Source organism: Antechinus flavipes, chromosome 3, assembly GCF_016432865.1.
Source record: "Antechinus flavipes isolate AdamAnt ecotype Samford, QLD, Australia chromosome 3, AdamAnt_v2, whole genome shotgun sequence".
NCBI lineage: Eukaryota > Metazoa > Chordata > Mammalia > Dasyuromorphia > Dasyuridae > Antechinus > Antechinus flavipes.
In genome coordinates, this window is record NC_067400.1 from 611823097 (window position 1) to 611839588 (window position 16492).

At 49.7% G+C, this 16492-nt stretch overlaps 3 protein-coding genes across 7 annotated transcripts; 1 reads left to right on the forward strand and 2 right to left on the reverse strand.

Annotated features, from left to right (window-relative positions):
* Window positions 1-1556: 1556 nt before the first annotated feature.
* Window positions 1557-10858, reverse strand: TBCB (tubulin folding cofactor B). Of its 3 annotated transcripts, XM_051988895.1 has the most exons (7): window positions 10514-10594; window positions 3334-3384; window positions 2805-2948; window positions 2528-2624; window positions 2232-2423; window positions 1997-2069; window positions 1557-1912 (listed from the first exon to the last, which is right to left on the reverse strand). In XM_051988895.1, the coding sequence occupies exons 3-7, from the start codon at window positions 2907-2909 to the stop codon at window positions 1792-1794; spliced, it is 588 nt and encodes a 195-aa protein (XP_051844855.1). In that variant the 5' UTR covers window positions 2910-2948; window positions 3334-3384; window positions 10514-10594; the 3' UTR covers window positions 1557-1791. The 3 variants fall into 3 exon arrangements, with proteins under 3 accessions (XP_051844855.1, XP_051844853.1, XP_051844854.1); XM_051988893.1 differs by lacking the exon at window positions 3334-3384 and having other exon boundaries at window positions 10514-10816; XM_051988894.1 differs by lacking the exon at window positions 3334-3384 and having other exon boundaries at window positions 1814-1912; window positions 2232-2395; window positions 10514-10858.
* A 139-nt stretch (window positions 10859-10997) lies between these two features.
* Window positions 10998-13070, forward strand: POLR2I (RNA polymerase II subunit I). Of its 2 annotated transcripts, XM_051988900.1 has the most exons (7): window positions 10998-11090; window positions 11558-11788; window positions 11926-11980; window positions 12492-12565; window positions 12657-12731; window positions 12809-12860; window positions 12947-13070. In XM_051988900.1, the coding sequence occupies exons 2-7, from the start codon at window positions 11730-11732 to the stop codon at window positions 13007-13009; spliced, it is 378 nt and encodes a 125-aa protein (XP_051844860.1). In that variant the 5' UTR covers window positions 10998-11090; window positions 11558-11729; the 3' UTR covers window positions 13010-13070. The 2 variants fall into 2 exon arrangements, with proteins under 2 accessions (XP_051844860.1, XP_051844859.1); XM_051988899.1 differs by lacking the exon at window positions 10998-11090 and having other exon boundaries at window positions 11130-11788.
* Window positions 13053-16423, reverse strand: OVOL3 (ovo like zinc finger 3). 2 transcript variants are annotated; one of them, XM_051988898.1, is made up of 5 exons: window positions 14351-16423; window positions 14159-14255; window positions 13693-13808; window positions 13446-13578; window positions 13053-13367 (listed from the first exon to the last, which is right to left on the reverse strand). In XM_051988898.1, the coding sequence occupies exons 2-5, from the start codon at window positions 14250-14252 to the stop codon at window positions 13132-13134; spliced, it is 579 nt and encodes a 192-aa protein (XP_051844858.1). In that variant the 5' UTR covers window positions 14253-14255; window positions 14351-16423; the 3' UTR covers window positions 13053-13131. The 2 variants fall into 2 exon arrangements, with proteins under 2 accessions (XP_051844858.1, XP_051844857.1); XM_051988897.1 differs by having other exon boundaries at window positions 13446-13808.
* Between the last annotated feature and the right edge of the window lie 69 nt (window positions 16424-16492).

Sequence of the window (16492 nt, forward strand, 5' to 3'; positions counted from 1 at the left end):
GAAACCTAGGAATCTAAAGACTTTAGCCTTTTTACACAAGAGTCTTTCCCAGCACTCGAATGCTATAAAAATATATGCTATAATTTATAATACATATTATTAAAAACTTAAAATTAAAAAAAAGGAAAAAAAAAGCCATCTGTATCCACAGAATTATGGAGACTGAATGAGGTTTATCAAAGCATTTGTGGGGTTTTTTGTTTGTTTTTTCCCCCTTTTGTTCTGATTGTTTTTTTTACAACATGACTAATATGGAAATGTATTTAAAATGACTGTATATGTATAACCTATATTAGATTGCTTGCTATCTTGGGAGGGAAAAAAATTGGAACTCAAAATGTTACAAAAATTACTGTTGAAAACGATCTTTAAATGTAATTGGAAAAATAAAATACTATTGGAAAATGATTAACCATATGAAAGAATACTCCAAATTACTAAAAATTAGAAAAATGCCTATCAAAATAATGATGAAGCTTCACTTTTAACTCTGTAAACTTATTAATAATGACAAAGGGAGGGGATGGGCTCACTTGGACTATTTTAATTTATGGGGATGAGAACTCCCAGACTGATGATCTCATCATGGCAATTTTATCCACAGATGCAATCAGCAACTCCTTAGTCACTTTAACAGCCAGAGGTGATTGCCTGGAAACACTGAGATGATGGGATTTGCCCAGGATGACCAAGCCAGAAAGTGTAAGAGGAAGGACTCAAACTCTGGTCAGTATTCCCTCCTACAAATTGAGCCCCACTGGGGGCTACACCTACTGGCTCAATTTCAGTTGTTTACTCAGGTCTCCATTTAGTGTTTTCTCGGCAAAGATACTGGGGAGGGAAAGGGGGGGGAAAGAGGGAGGTGTCACCATCTCCTTAAACAAGGGAAACTGAGGCAATCCACATCCCCAAAGGAAACTGGGGAGAAGGCGAACTCCATAGAGGTTGGGCAGAGAGGATTAAGTGACTTTTGTCAGGGTCCCACAGCTAAAATGTGTCTGAGGCTAAATTTGAACTCTGGAAGAGAAAGTTTCCAGAGCTCTGTGCATTATATCGCCATCTAGCGGCCTGGACTTCAGCAGCTTTTAATTAAAATCTTCCAAATATAAAATTATGACAGGTGCTTGGCCCAAAAGAAGATATCCTTCCCTCCCTTCTTAGGCGAGCTGGGGGATAGTGGGTGTTGAACACCGCAGATGTGGTTGAGTTGACTTTTTGGTTTTAGTTTTTATTCTGCTAAGGGATGAGCCTCTGGGAAAGGTCAGAGGTGATGTAGAGCAAGAAGTCAAACGCTTAACGAGATGGCCACTGGCCTCTGGTCTTTCTTCTCTTCAAAATGCCTTCCAAGCAAGCCCCCAGAAGGCGGTTCTGAAGGGACCGGAGTAAGCGCATCCTTGTCCCTCTGGGCCCAGGCCACTTCTGGGCTGGCCAGACAACGAGGGAAGGGAAGGCTGACTTCTCATCAGGCTCCCCGCTGCTCCTTCAGAGCCCACACACGCCACACTGCCCTCCTTGACCACCCATCATCTGTATACAGCACTGAGAGGCTCTCTCCCTCCAAGGGAATCAGCGGCATTTAATTCACTTGTCTCACAAACTCACAAGAGCCAAGGGGAAAATAAGATAAAAAATACAACTCAAGTTAGGGAAGGGAAGAGGGAATACACCACAGACATGGAAAAGGGGGGAGAGGGAAGGTCCCAGGCTGGAGGGTGGGGAAAGAAGGGGAGGCTGCATCCAAGGGGACGACCCCCCCCAGTAGTGTTTAACCCCCCACCCCCACCAGGGGGGTCACATCTCATCATCGTCCAGTCCGTAGTCTTCCTCTGGGAAGTCCCCAACGGTCACCGTGTGTGGCTTGACAAAGGCACCATACTTGTCCTGGCACTCAAAGTATCGTTTGCCATTCACGCTGCAGACAACAAAGAGTATTGGAGGCCACACACACTCTCCCTCCTCCCCCCAGGGCTGGGTCCTCGAGGGGCTCTTGCCTCACCTGCCGTCATGTTTCCCCAGTGGCTCATCGTAGCGCACGCCGACCCAGTAGCCAGGCTTGAAATCCGTGAGTCCTGCCCAGAAGCAGCAGCCCCATGAGGACCTGGCTGAGCCCAGGGCTGCCCCATGGTGGGGGGGGTCCCGCCTCTTCCGCCTCCCAAAGTGCCGCCCCAGGATCCCTGGGGGATGGGCCTCATCCCTCCCAGCCTCCCCGCCCTGGCCCTCAGGGCACTCACCCACATACATGACGGTGCCCCGCTTGGTGGGCTGGCCCGACGCCTGCACTTGGCAGCGGCTCCCCACCGGGATGGCCTGGGCCTGGGCCTCCTCCTCGGCCAGGCGCTGGGCCGCCTCGGCCTCCCGCCGCTTCTGCTCCTCTTCATTGAATTTGCCCATCTTGCTGCGCTTCAGGAAGGAGCGTACGGAGTCTGGAGGCCAGGGGTCAAGGGGGTCACTGCCCCACACTCACACCCCCTGCCTCCCCCCATTTCTCCCCCCATTTCCCTGTCCCCCCTTCCTCCTGCTGCTGTACCCGTTCTGCTTTCATAGGCTGACTGGGAGAGCTCAAACTTCTCCACCTGGGACAGGTCCTCATACTCGCCCAGACGGGCCCCGCTGCGGTCGATGACCTGTGGAGAGATGGTGACTGAGCCCGAGGCCTGCCCCTCCCCAGCCCACTGTGTGTGTGTGTGTGGGGGGGGGGCCATGGCCTCCCTCAGCCCAGGATCTTGGTGGGGGGGGCCCTCCACAGGAAGCATGGCAGAGCTGACAGGGAGGGGCAGAGGGACGGGGCAGGGGAGGTCTCTCACGTGGATCCTGCAGCCATCATCCACTGGGTAGGAGCCCAAGAGCGCGTCATCCTGGTCGAGTTTCATGCAGAAGCGATCATCGGCAGTGTAGAGCTCCAAGTCCATGCAGGAGGCAGGGCTCCCCACGACCAGCTCCAGTTTGCACTGGGGGACGGGCACTCAGTGAGTCGGGGCCGGCTGGGAAGGTGCTGACCCTACTATGTGGCCTTCTGACTGCACCCGGCCCAGCTGAGGCGGCTGAGTTACGGGGGGGTGGGGGGGTGAGGGCGTGGCACAGGCCTGGTGCCTTTCCTGTCTCCCAGATGTGTGGAACCCTCCCCCCAGATTCTTGGTCTCCTCCCCCCAAGCTGAGGCCCCAGAATCCTCCTTTCCAGCCTCATCCTCCCTCCTTCTCCCTCTGAAGATAAACCTCCCCTCCCAGAGTCTCAGCCCCACTGGCTCTGGCCCACCGGTTCCCCACTCCTGCACCACTCAGGCCTTCTTCCACCCCATCCCAAGGCCAGCCAGTATGTATATATTAGGCACTCACAACAGGCTGGGCACAGGACTAATGGGGCGGGGCAGGGCCTGCAACAATCACCTACAGATAAAACATGGGTCTGATCAAATGGCGTCCAGCCGCAGGGAGGCACTAGAATTCAGTGGGCTTGGAAAAGGCTTCCTGTGGGAGGGACCCGAGGAAGCCTAGAAACAGAGATGAGGAGGGGGAACAGCCAGGGGAAATGCCTGGAGGCTGGAGATAGAAGGCTGGAAGCTGTCTTACTCCAGAAACAGCAGAGCCCAGAGTGAGGTGTGAGAAAACTGGAAAGGCAGAAAGGGGCCAATCTCTGAAGGGCTTTAAATGAAAAAAAGGGTTGTTTTTTTTTTAATATAGAGTGTCCTGACACATAGTTACAACATAGTATTTTCACTTTTTAGGGCAATTTTAAATTATTAAAGTTTAAAATTGCTCTAAGTCTTTGGGGACACCCTTTATTGAACCTGGAGTTAATAAGGAGCCACTGCACTTTCTACTGCCCCTTCTATGATCCAGACTTTCTCTTATCTTCAATCCTGAGCTTTGAATTGGCTCCTTCCTCACTGCCTACAAATGACCCTATCTCCCTCATCCTTAAAATTCTCTGAGCTGACCCTCCATTCCCCTACATATGTACATCTGGCCCTCGGCTCAGTGGCCTGACTCTTGGAGTAAGACGGCCTCCATCTCTTCTCCTCCCACTTGGTTATATACATTTCACCATCCAACCAAAATTTCTCTCTCCAAAGTCATCAGTGACTTCTTTACTGCAAATCTTCTTTTCTCCTTCTTGACCTCTCTCCACTCTTGTCAAGAAGGGTCAGTGGCTGTCTCAGGTGCTTTCCGCTCCCAAGTTCTCCCTCATCCCAGAAATCCCACAAGCCCTACAGGGCCTCTCTCTGTCCTCTAATTACTGCCTTCCCATGACCCCTTCCCACCTTAGCCACCACTCACAAGCGATTCCCACTGCTCCGCCTGCCTTGCAACTGCAAGCCCTGCATCCTTCCAGCCCCAAGTTCTCTCCCAGGTCAATCTCTCTTTTTTTATTGTGACCCCTTGAATTTGGTGAGCGACTCTGGCTCTCCATTGTCCTCTTGTCCTCAGTCCCTCATCCCCTTATCCTAACGAAGACCTTGCCTTGTCCAACCTGCACCTTGGATCATTCCCACCACTCACTGCTGTCACTCTGGATTCCTTGTGGCTACATATACATATTTCTGTTATAGAATCTCAACTGAGCCCACACTGCTGCAAGGAAATCCATTTTCCAATTTATTCCACATCTCTTCAGCCCTCCTCAAAACTCTGCCCTCATTCTGTCAGCCAAGACCTTGCTTCCTATTTTATAGAATAACTGAAGCTGGTCACCTTGAGCTTGATCCTCCTCATCTCCCATCACTGCCAGTTCTCCTTTACTTGTCTCACATAACAAGGCGGCGTTCCTCTTCACGGAAGCTCACCCCTTGCCATGCAGAAGCAATTCCATTACAACTCATCATCTCTAGCATTCAGTCCCACTTCTATCATCCCTACTTTCTTACTTGGTTTCAGCTTTTTTTTTGTTCTCTGGCTAATTCCTTACAAACATGCTTAGATTTCCATCATCCTCAAAAAACCCTCACTTGATTTTTACATTCCCATTATTTTCCCATACCTTTCTTCCCAAAACACCAACTCAGAAGAAGACAAAAGTGTCTATGGGTAAAACCTCAAAGGGGGATATGCAAGAATATGCAATTCTGCTAAGAGGGAGTACTGAGGCCACCTCGACCCTTGTGCACAATAAGTTTTCTGCCCCGTTGCAGAAATGCCCTTGTTAAGCAAGGAGCAATGATTTATGATCATGGGAACGAGTGTAAGCCGAGAATCACAGCCAGTGGGGGCTAAATTTGAGAAGATAGCTATAATAAATGCCTTCATTTGGGGAATGGAACTAAGATGACTAAGAGAAGCCAGGAAGTTGCCTGGGATCTCCCCAGTTTCCCTCAGAAACAACCTTAAATCAAGCCTCTGAACAGAGATTGTAGAGTCATAGAACAGACACGGAATGAAACGATTTTCCAGCTTAAGATAGCTTGGAAGACAATGAGGTGATTCAGGCCAATTCCAATAGATTTGTGATGGAGAGAGCCACCTGCATCCAAAAAGAACACTGGAGATTAAATGTGGATCACAACATAGTATTTGCACCTTTTTAGTTGTTGTTTGTTTGCTTTTTTTTTTCTTTCTCATTTTGCTTTCCTTTTTGATCTGATTTTTCTTGTACAATGTGATAAATGTGGAAATATGTTTAGAAGAATTGTAAACCTCTAATCTTTATTGGATTACTTGCTGCCTAGGGTAGAGAGGTGAGGGAAAGGGAAGAAGAAAAATCTGAAACACAAGGTTTTGTAAGGGTGAATGTTGAAAACTATCTTTGGGAAAAAAAAAAAAGAAAACTATCTTTGCATGTATTTTGAAAATAAAAACTTATTATTAAAATGTTTTTTAAAAAGATAGTTGGAAAGACTTCAGCAAAGGTCAATGTCACTTGGGTAAAAGGAGAGTGCAGTCTAGGACAGAAAGTGTCCAGAGGGATGGTCTTAGCCACAGCACACTGATCAGCAACTGAGATCCCTCAATCCTGGCTCAAAAGGAGAAAGCATAACAGCAGTGGTGGAACTTCCAATCCTAGGGCAGAAAGTAAATTGCCAGCCCTGGAAACCAAGTAACAATGGGCATCACTAGGTCAGGCTACACCAGTGCAGTGTCACCCAATTCTGGAGGCCCCAGCTCTCAGAGCTAGTGACTCTACATAAGAAGCTTAGGACAGAATGTACTGTGCCCCAAGAGCAGAGGTCAACCTTAAAAGCCATGAAATAGCATCCTCCCCCCCCCAAATGAAACTAAAAAGAAGCTTGGCCATAGAAAACTACTATAGTGACAGGGAAGATCAAAACACCAACTCAGAAGAAGAAAAAAGTGTTTGTGGGTAAAACCTCAAAGCGGGATATACAAAAATATGGGATTCTGCTGAGAGGGAGTATGGAAGTCACCTCGACCCTTGTGCACATTAGTTTCTGCAGAAATGCCCTTGCTGAGCAAGGAGCAATGATTTGTTATCATGGGAACGAGTGTAAACCGAGGGTCACAGCCAGCGGCTACACGAGCAAGGATGCCTGAACAGGGCCTCTCCCCTCGTAGCGAGCTGCTGCATTGCTGGATCCACTCTCCTGCCATTGGCAGATACCATGCGTACACAATGCCCACGAGCTGCTTCTCTGAATGGTGATTGGGGATTGCCTACTGTCCATGCACTGATCACGCTTACAAAAACGTTTATCCACAAGGCTGTACGGCATAATAAACTGGAGCTCTTTTCATATTCTTTAAGTCTCCGGCCCCATCCATCTCGCCAGAGATCAAAGAGTTCATATGCCATGAGCTCCTAAAAGCCGGCCACAACAGGGATATGAATTGGTCTCAAGCATAAAAAGGATTCTAAAAGTCAAATGAAAGGTAGAAGAAAAAATTGGAAAAGAAAAGAGAGATGTGCAAGACAAAGTTAACAGCTTGGAAAAGGAAGGACAAAAACTGCCTGAAGAAAATGATTCAAATATCAAGGAACTACAATCAGGAGTACTCAGGATTTAGTAGACCCTACATTAAAGGGTCAGAGGATCTGGAATATAATACTTTGCAAAGCAAAAAAATCTGTATTACAATCAAGAAATCATCTTTCAGGGGAAAAGATGGACATTCAATAAAATAGGGAACTTTCAATAATTTCTGATGAAAAGACCAGAACTAAATAAAAAATTTGATCTTCAAATAATAAGATTCAAGAGAAGCACAAAAAGGTAAACATGAAAGAAAAAAACAAACATGTCATTTAAAGGTTAAACTGTTTATATCCCTACGTGGGAAAATGATGTTTGTAACTCTTGAGAACTGTATCTTTTATTATAAGGCAATTATTTGCAGGAGCACACATAGACAGTATGGGAGTAGAAATTGACTCTGATGTGATGATATCAAAGAAAAAGACATTAAGGGGTAGAAAAAGAATTGTATCAGGAGAGGAAAGGCAACGTAGGGATAAATTAAATCACAAGAAGAGGCACAAAAGATCTATTACAATAGAGGGAAAGAAGGGAGGAGGATGGGCATTGCCTGAAGCTTCATCTCAACACTTTTGCCTCAAAGAGGAAATAACATATTCACACAGTTGGAGATAGAAATTTATCTTAAGTAGGAGGAGAAAGGGGAAAGAAGGAAGGGCAGAAAAAGTAGGGGAAAGGAATAAGTGAAGAAAAGAGAGGTGATAGAGAGCAGGTAGCTCAGAAACAAAACACTACTAAGAAGGAACAAGATAGAAAGAGGAAAAAAGTATATACAGGGGAGAAAACAGGATGGAGGGAAATACACAGATGGGAATCACAACTGTGAATGTGAATAGTATGAATTCTCCCATAAAATGAAAGTGGATTAAAAACCAGAATCCTACACTATGTCATCTACAAGAAACACATTTGAAACAGAGATATACATACAGAGTAGGGATAAAAGTCTGGAACAGAATTTATTAAACTTCAGCAGAATGAAAAAAAAAAGCAGGGGTAGCAAATCTGATCTCAGATAAAACAAGAATAAAAATAAATCTAATTGAAAGAGATAAGGAAGGAAACTACATCTTGATAAAGGGTACTGCAGACAATGCAGTGGTACTGATATGAAATGTACGTGCACTAACTGCTACAGCATTTAAATTCTTAAAGAAGATGTAAAACCAGTTACAGGAAGAAACAGACAGCAAAACTATATTAGTGGGGGCTCTCAACCTCCATCTCTCAGAATTAGATAAATCTAACCACAAAATAAACAAGAAAGATAATAGGGAAATTACTAGAAACTGAATAGGGATAGAAAGGAATACACCTTTTCCTCAACAGTTCATGGCAACTATACAAAAACTGACCATATATCAGGGCATTAAAAACCTCACAATCAAATGAAGAGAGGCAAAAAGATTTTCAGATCACAAAGCAATAAAATTTACATTCAAAAATGAGCCAAGAAAAGACAGACTAAAAACCAATTGGAAATTGAATAATTCTAAAGAATGGGTGGGTCAGACAACAAATCATAGGAACAATAGATTATTTCATCTCAGAGAATGACACTAATAAGACAACACACCAAAACCTATGGGATGCAGCCAAAGGACAATTTTTATATCTCTAAATAGTTACATGAATAAAGTCGAGAAAGAGGCAATCAATGAAATTGGGCATATAATTTCAAAATTAGAAAAAGAATAAATTAAGTACCAAATGAGAAATTCTGAAAACCAAAGTAAAGAGCAATAAAATTGAAAGAAAGAAAACTACTGAACTAATTAATAAAACTAAAAGCTGGTTTTATGAAATAACCAACAAAATAGATAAACCTTTGGCTAATTTAAATAGAAAATGTTAAGGAAAACTATTGGCATAATTAATAACATCAATAATAAAACTGAAATCATATGATAATTTCAATAGATACAGAAAAAGTTTTTGTCAAAATAAAGCACCCATTCCTATTAAAAACACTAGATAGCATAGGAATAAATGGAATATTCCTTACAATGATAAGAAGCATCTATCTAAAACTATCAGCAAGCATTATTGTATTGGGGAGTAACTACATGCATTCCCAGTAAGATCAGGGGTGAAACAAGGATGTCCATTATCACCACTATTATTCAATATTGTACTAGAAATTTCGGCTTTAATAAAAAGAAAAGAAAAAGAAATTAAGGGAAATACAATAGGCAATGAGGGGATAAAATCATCACTCTTTGCAGATGATATGATGGTATACACTTAAGGGAATCACCCAAAAATCTATTTGAAACAATTAACAGTTTTAGTAAAGTTGCAGCCTATAAAATAAATCCACACAAATCATCAACATTTCTCTATGTTACTAAAGAAGTCCAGCAGTAATAGAGAAATTCCATTTAAAATAACTGTAGTCAAAATAAAATATCTGGATGTCTACTTGGCAAGACAAATTCAGGAATTGTATGAACACAATTACAAGATGCTTTTCACAGAAACAAAGTCAGATCTAAATAAATAGAAAAATATCAACTGTTCATGGGTAGGCCAAGCTTATATAATAAAAATAACAATTCTCCCTAAAATAGTCAATTTGTTCAGTGCCATACAAATCAAACTGCCAAAAAATTTATTTATAGAACTAGAAAAGATAACAAAATTCATCTGGAAAAACAAAAGGTCAAGAATATCAAGGGAATTAATGAAAAAAAAAAATACAAAGGATGGTGGCCCAGCAGGGCCAGGTACCAGACCTAAAACAAGTCATCAAAACCATATGGTACTGGCTAAGAAATAGAGTGGTGATCAGTGGAATAGGTTAGACACACACGATACAATAATCAATGACTATGGTAATCTAGTGTTTGATAAACTCCAAAACTCTAGCTTCTGGAATAAGAACTCACTATTTCACAAAAAATGCTGGGAAAACTGGAAAATAATGTCAGAAACTTGTCAGACTTCCCTTCTCCCGCAAAGAATTGCAATGGTTCCCTATGAGGGATCTAATGCAAAATGCTATTTACCATTCATAGTTCTTCATAACCCGCCACCTCCTACCCTTTCCGTCTCCCTGATCTGTGCCACTGCTCTCCTGGTTAATTCATAAACAAGACCCTGTCTTTCTTGGCTCTGGCCATCTCTCCGGCCCTATGCCTGGATCACTCTCCCTCCTCCGCTCTTAAACCACTGATCTCCAGTCCCAATTAAAATCCCACCTTCTACAAGAAGCCCTTCCCACCCCCATCCCCCACTTTATTTTAGTGCCTTCACTTCAATAGGAAATAATATTTCCTATTGAACCTATCTGTGCTTGTCTCTCCACCTAGACTGGAAACTCCTTGAGGGCAGGCTACCTTCTGCTTTCTGAATCCCCAGCACTAACCACAGCAGATTGACTTCTGTCCCTCAGATTCATCTCATCCTGTACCCCACCACTACTCCCCTCCAGATTACAGTCATCAAGCCCCGCCCGCTCCCCAACCCTCATCTTTCCCGGGCCCCGCCCTCCATCTCCCCTTCCCCACACCCCACCCCCTCCCCAGCCTAGATCTTTTCTCTCCGCAGGCCCCGCCCCCCTTCCCCCTCGTCTACTCCTGAGCCCGCACCTTGAACTCAGCCAAAGTGAGGCCCCGGTTGTACCGCTTCTCCGAGCGGAAGCTGTTGAGGGAGCTGCTGATAAACACGGTGACCGTGGGCGCCGATACCCCGGCCACATTCATGTTTGCGGAGGGCTTCCGGCCGCGGGCGCTCCTTCCCGGCCGCCGCCTCCTCGCTCCCCTCAGGCCCGGCCGCCCGAAACCGCCGTCGTTGTCGCCGCCGCCAATGCTACAGCCGCGGCCACCGCTTCTGGAACTTTAGCCCCGCCCCCTGCACCCTCCGCCAGCCAATCGCCACCTTGAACTCCTTAACTCAGACCAATTGGCACTTGACTCTGTCCTCGAATGACCACCTCCTCTCCAGAGTGTCCCTCCTTCCGCAGATGGTGAAGCTCATCCGGGTCTTCTGTCGAGGCTCAGCCTATCGCTTGTCGTTTTGCTGTAGCTGCGGAACCCTGAAGCCCAATAAGAACACGCTATTCTGTGAGGACCACGGCGGGCTGAAGTCGGCGAGAGGGACTGGCACTAGCCTGCTCCGAGCCCCAGGAAGCATGCGCGGGCGCCTGCCTGCTCCACTCTGGCGGAGGTGAGGTGGGGGTGATGGAACTTCCAGCGGAGAACGGTTCGCTTTCCATTCATCCTCCAGTCAGGGAGGAGTCGGGGTGGTCTCCTTGTGTTGGTCCACGCCCCGAGGGGAGGGGCGGGCAGCACCCACCAGCTGTCCAGATTTAGGGCAATTGGCCAGACCCACCCCCTGTCCTCTCCGGGTCCATCTGGAGGCCTCAGTTTTCGCGTTTGTGAGATGAGATGGCTGAAGGTGACTTAAGCGGTCACTTTCTCTGGTTCATGGCTCCCAATAGACAGGGTTAGCCTGATCCCACGCCAGAACACGAGTTTCCCATTAAGGGAGACAAACAGGGGAACCCATCCATATATTTGGGGCCCCATGGAGGTACTACTTCCTACTCCGCGATACCGTGCTATGGGTGATCACGGTGTCAAGGGGATACTGAGAGAACCTATGAGTCCTCAGTTTCCCCATCTGTAAAATAGAGGCGGGACAAGATCTGAGACGCTCGAAACTGACGTTTTTCCGCAATCTCTCGTGAGCACTGGGGCCCCGCCCTCAAAGCGGTGAAAGGCGGAGCTTCTCTTTGGACCTTCGCGCGACCCGTAGCTGCGCCCGCGCACTGAGGATCAGGGAATCTGACGGTTTGCCTTCGCCATGGAGCCCGATGGGACCTACGAGCCGGGTTTTGTAGGAATCCGCTTCTGCCAGGAGTGGTGAGCTCCTGAGGCTAGGGCTAGGGGTTGGGCGGGGACTGGATCCGACGTCGGGGCGCCGGTCTGGGTACACGGGGACAAACAGGCAGAGGCCTGGAATGAACTATGACCTCCGACCTCCTACCTCCTATCCCCAGTAACAACATGCTGTATCCCAAGGAGGACAAGGAGAATCGCATCCTTCTGTATGCGGTGAGACCCAGCGCCCGCGACACTCAGCCTAGGGAGCGCCCCCAGTCTACACTAACCCTGACTCCCCCGACACACATGTGCACTTTGACCTCGGCACTTCCCTACGCCCGCGGTCACCCTGCCATCCTCTTCTCTACCCTGACCCTAAATTCCTCCCTTCATGCCCGCCCCGGCCCCGGCCGCTGAGAATACTCGGGGCTAACCCCTAGGGGCGCCCCCTCTTCCTATCACCACGGGGGTATCAACAGGGCGCCCCCTACCTCCCGCCACGGGGGTACTCAGGGTGAGATGCTCTTGGAGCTCTTTCCTTCACTGCAAGGGGAACCCAGGGCTGCTCTCCCGGTGTGCTCTGGGTACCCCGCCATCGTCCCTGGGGACCCTCACCTTTGGGGCTCACAGCTCGTTTCCCATTGTGCTTGGGACCTCTCCCTACCTTCCCGCTGCAGGGATACTCGGGGTGTCTCCCCTCACCACAGGGGGTACTCAGGGCGCCCCTTCCCCCCCTCCCCAGTGTCGCAACTGTGACTACCAGCAGGAAGCTGACAACAGCTGCATCTACGTGAACAAGATCACGCACGAAGTGGAGTAAGTCCAAGGGCCGGCCGGGCCGGGGGAGGGGGGAGCCCTCCAGTCGGCCTCAGTTTCCCCCAGCATCCTTTGTTGTCCCTCTGCTCAGCGAGCTGACCCAGATCATCGCAGACGTGTCGCAAGACCCCACGCTTCCCAGGACCGAGGACCACCCCTGCCAGAAGTGAGCAGCCGGGCCTGGAGGGGCCGGGCCTGGGGGAGGGTCTGGGGCTTCCCGCTAGCGGCTTTCTCCTTCCGCAGGTGCGGCCACAAGGAGGCAGTGTTCTTCCAGTCCCACAGCGCGCGAGCAGAGGTAAGGCGAGACCCTTCCCCAGCCTTGGGGGCGGGCCTCGGGGTTTGGCGTTCCTCTGACTGCCCGCCTGCCTTCCCCTCCCCCAGGACGCCATGAGGCTCTATTACGTGTGCACCGCCCCCCACTGTGGCCATCGCTGGACCGAGTGACCCAGGCTCGCGCCGCCTTCTCCTGCACGCAGTTTCCTAATAAAAGCATTTTATTTTTGGCTTTTTGGCATCCGGGCTGCTCTGTGGGGGGAGGGGGTGTGCTGCTTGGGGGCGGGGCCTCCTCAGGGGTAGGCGGTGCCCAGGGTTGAGGGCCGGCCGGGGTGCAGGGCCCGGTGCTGGGCGTAGTCCTCGGGGCGGGCGCTGGTGTAGCCGCAGTCCTCGCACACGTGCAGTTTCTCCCTGCGCTCCCGGTAGCCATAGCGAGGAGGCTGCCCGTGGATCTTGCCTAGGTGGGACTCGAGGGAGCACCGCTGGGTGAAGGCTTTGCCACAGGCCGGACAGCGGAAGGGCCGGATTCCTGGGGGCGGCCACAGAGGCCGTTAATGGGGCTCCCGTCAGGCTGGCCCCCACCCCCTTGCCGCCCCCGCCCCCTCACCTGTGTGCGTCCTCATGTGCCGCTTGAGGTCAAAGGCATCGTGGAAACCTTTGGTGCAGCAGCTGCAGACATGGCGCCGGGCAGGGTTGTGACATTTGAGGTGGCGGGTTAGCATGCGCTGAAGCGGGAAAGCCTTAGGGCAGAGGGGGCAGCTCAGCCCCCCGGGGCCCTGCTCAGCCGGGGGCACCTCTCCTTCCCCCCGCCTGGGCCAGGCTCCCCACCCCCAGAGATTGCCGGGGGCTCTCACCCGGGCTTGGGCCTCCCGGCTGCTGGGAGGCGGGCAGGATGGTCCAGAGGTCTCTCTGCCTACGGACCCCGCCTTGGGGCCTCCCTGGTCCAGGGACCCTTTGTCCAGGCTGCAGTCTGAAAGGTGGTTGTCCTAAGCCACTGAGACACATGGGCATCCCTGGCCCTGTGCCCTCTGCCCTGTAGGAGGGGATGCCCCTTTTGGGCTTCTCTCCTGGCAGCTGGTGGCTCAGTGGGAAAAGCACTAGCCTGCAGCTGTGTCCCCCGGCAAACCGAGTCACCTCCCAAATGGGGGTCATGATGGCACCCCATTAGTGCCCACTGGCACTGAGGTCTGGCCCATTTGTGGAGGTCCCTGAGCACTTGCCCTTGCTCACCTCCCCCGCCCCTCCTTGGCCCCGGGGGCTCCAGTTAGGCTGGGAGCCCTGCTCCTGCCTGCAGCCAGGGGCGCTCGGGGCAGCTGTTACCTGGCACGTAGGCGTCTCCCCGGTGCTGGTCGGCGAGGTGGCCCCAGTCTCGGGGCTGGGGCCGGCAGCTCCTCACCAGGAAGGATCGAGGCATGTCCTGCGAGAGGTGGGAACACCAGGGGGCCCTTGTTGCCACTGCCCGGCCAGGCGGCCTGCAGTCTGTGGCTGTGCCCCCTCCTGTTTCCTACCCACCTGTTTCTAGGAGCGGGTGGATGAGGTAGGGGGGGATGGGGCCTAGACCTCCTCATCCTCTCCATGCAAATCTGGGAAGGGCCTCAGCCAACGGCCCTGCCTGGGCTCCAGTTACCTCGGCCCCCTCCCTCCCGCCTCAAGGGCCTATTTGCGATTCTCTGGACAAACAGTCTAATCTATGACAGGCGGAGTCTAGGCCCTCGAGGGAGGGCCATTTCCCAGAGGCCTCTGCAAGAGAGCCCCGAGCTGTAGGTGGAGGAGTTAGGTGGGGAAGGCTGACCCCATTGGAGGGTCACACTGCCCACTCCCTAAATTGACAATGGCTCAGGGTGGGGCAGGGAGGGGGTGAGGGTGTTTGACAGTCAAATCAGGCCCCCTGCAGGGCATCCAACGGCCCCTTGAGGAAGCTGTCTCTGGAGAGAGGTTATTCAAATCACTGCAGCTGCCTCCAGGTCCGGGTTGGGGGGGGGGGGGGGGCAGTGAAGGGCACTGATTTTCCAGCCCCAGGTGACGGGATTTGACTTTTGGAGAAAACCCCTATAATCACTTGCGGGGTGTGAGGCTTGGGAGCTCCATCAGCCTCCCAGGGCGAGCTCCTTTCTCAGAAACAAGCCACAAGGAAAAAAGCCCATGACTCCCTTCCAGGTGGTTTGGAGGAGCCGGAGTTGGAAAGTTGGGCATGGGCTACCCCTCTCCTACAGGTGGGGAAACTGAGGCTCCAGTTGGCCTCATGGCTTCCCCAGGGTCCTGACGGCAGGTTTAGCCGCCGAGGAGTCGTTGGAACCCACATCTTCCTGCCCACACCTAAAGGGACACAGCTAGAAAGCTCTCCTGGGAAAAGGACCAAACAAGCCGACAGAGCAGACAGTGTCTGCACGGAGCAGCCGACAGCGCGGCCTGCTCCCGCTCCGGGGTCTCCCACCTAGGGCAGGGGGATGTTGGCCAAGGCGAACCACACTCACAGGAGGATGAAGAGAGAAGACATGAGACATACGGCCACAGGACACAGCCAAGCGGGCGCTTGGGCCCGAGGAGAACTGGAACCGACGGATGGTTATACAGGGGACTTCCTAGCCAGCTGGGCTGCTCCACAGTGGGATGGACCGCCTTGCTGAGGGCGAGCACTCCCCACCCCCGAGCAATCAAGAAAAGGTTGGATGCAGTCTCACTACTGGGCCCGTATCCCAGAGATCGTGAAGGAGGGAAGAGGACCCACGTGTGCACAAATGTTTGTGGCGGCAAGAACTGGGAACTGAGTGGCTGCCCATCAGTTGGGGAATGGCTGAATCAATTGTGATATATGATTATTATGAAATATTACTGTTCTGTAAGAAACAACCAGCAGGATGGTTTCAGAGAAGCCTGGAGAGTCTTACATGAACTGATGCTGAGTGAAGTGAGCAGAACCAGGAGATCATTGTACACGGCAACAAGATTATGTGATGATCAACTGTGATGGATGTGGCTCTTCTCAGCAACACAGTAATCCAAGACAATTCCAATAGACTTGGGAAGAAAAATGCCATCCGCATCCATAGGAAGAACTAGCGAGACTAAATGTGGATCGAAGCATACCGTTTTCATTTTTTTCTTTGTGTTTTTTCCCTTTTGTTCTGATTTTTCTCTCAACACAAATAATATGAAAATATGTTGAAAATTACTGTACATGTATAACCTAGATCAGATTGCTTGCTCTTTTGAGGAGTTCAAAAGGGAAGAGGAGGAGAAAAAAATCTGAAACTCAGAATCTTCAAGTGAATGTTGAAAACTGTATATGTAATTAGAAAAAATAAGAATATGGAAAATACATTTAAAATTAGTGTATATGTATAATCAGATTACTTGCTGTTTGGGGGAGAGGAAAGGGAAGAGCAGCAGAAAAAAATTTGGAACTCAGAATCTTCAAGTGAATGTTGAAAACTATATATGTAATTAGAAAAAATAAAGTATTAGTGGAGAAAAAAAACCTGCATCTTAGAGAAGATTCATGGGCAGGCACTAGGGCCAGAAGGGAAAAGTTGGAGTAATGGGCGACCTCTGTTAAAGCATTTTGTTAAAGCTGAGAAGAGAAGGGCCTGGTGGAAAGATCACCCTGCCCAAAGGAGCTGCCCTAAGATGAGAGGGACTAGGGGCTGGGGATGA

Coding starts and splice junctions, on each gene's coding strand:
- OVOL3 (XM_051988897.1), bottom strand. CDS start 14,252: ATGCCTCGATCCTTCCTGGTGAGGAGCTGCCGGCCCCAGCCCCGAGAC. Junction 13,809..14,158: donor GGGAGACGCCTACGTGCCAG/GTAACAGCTGCC, acceptor ACCACCTTTCAG/ACTGCAGCCTGGACAAAGGG. Junction 13,368..13,445: donor GCACATGAGGACGCACACAG/GTGAGGGGGCGG, acceptor GGCCGCCCCCAG/GAATCCGGCCCTTCCGCTGT.
- POLR2I (XM_051988900.1), top strand. CDS start 11,730: ATGGAGCCCGATGGGACCTACGAGCCGGGTTTTGTAGGAATCCGCTTC. Junction 11,789..11,925: donor ATCCGCTTCTGCCAGGAGTG/GTGAGCTCCTGA, acceptor TCCTATCCCCAG/TAACAACATGCTGTATCCCA. Junction 12,732..12,808: donor GAGGACCACCCCTGCCAGAA/GTGAGCAGCCGG, acceptor CTCCTTCCGCAG/GTGCGGCCACAAGGAGGCAG.
- TBCB (XM_051988893.1), bottom strand. CDS start 10,627: ATGAATGTGGCCGGGGTATCGGCGCCCACGGTCACCGTGTTTATCAGC. Junction 2,949..10,513: donor TCACTTTGGCTGAGTTCAAG/GTGCGGGCTCAG, acceptor CCCGTCCCCCAG/TGCAAACTGGAGCTGGTCGT. Junction 1,913..1,996: donor CTGGGGAAACATGACGGCAG/GTGAGGCAAGAG, acceptor TGTTGTCTGCAG/CGTGAATGGCAAACGATACT.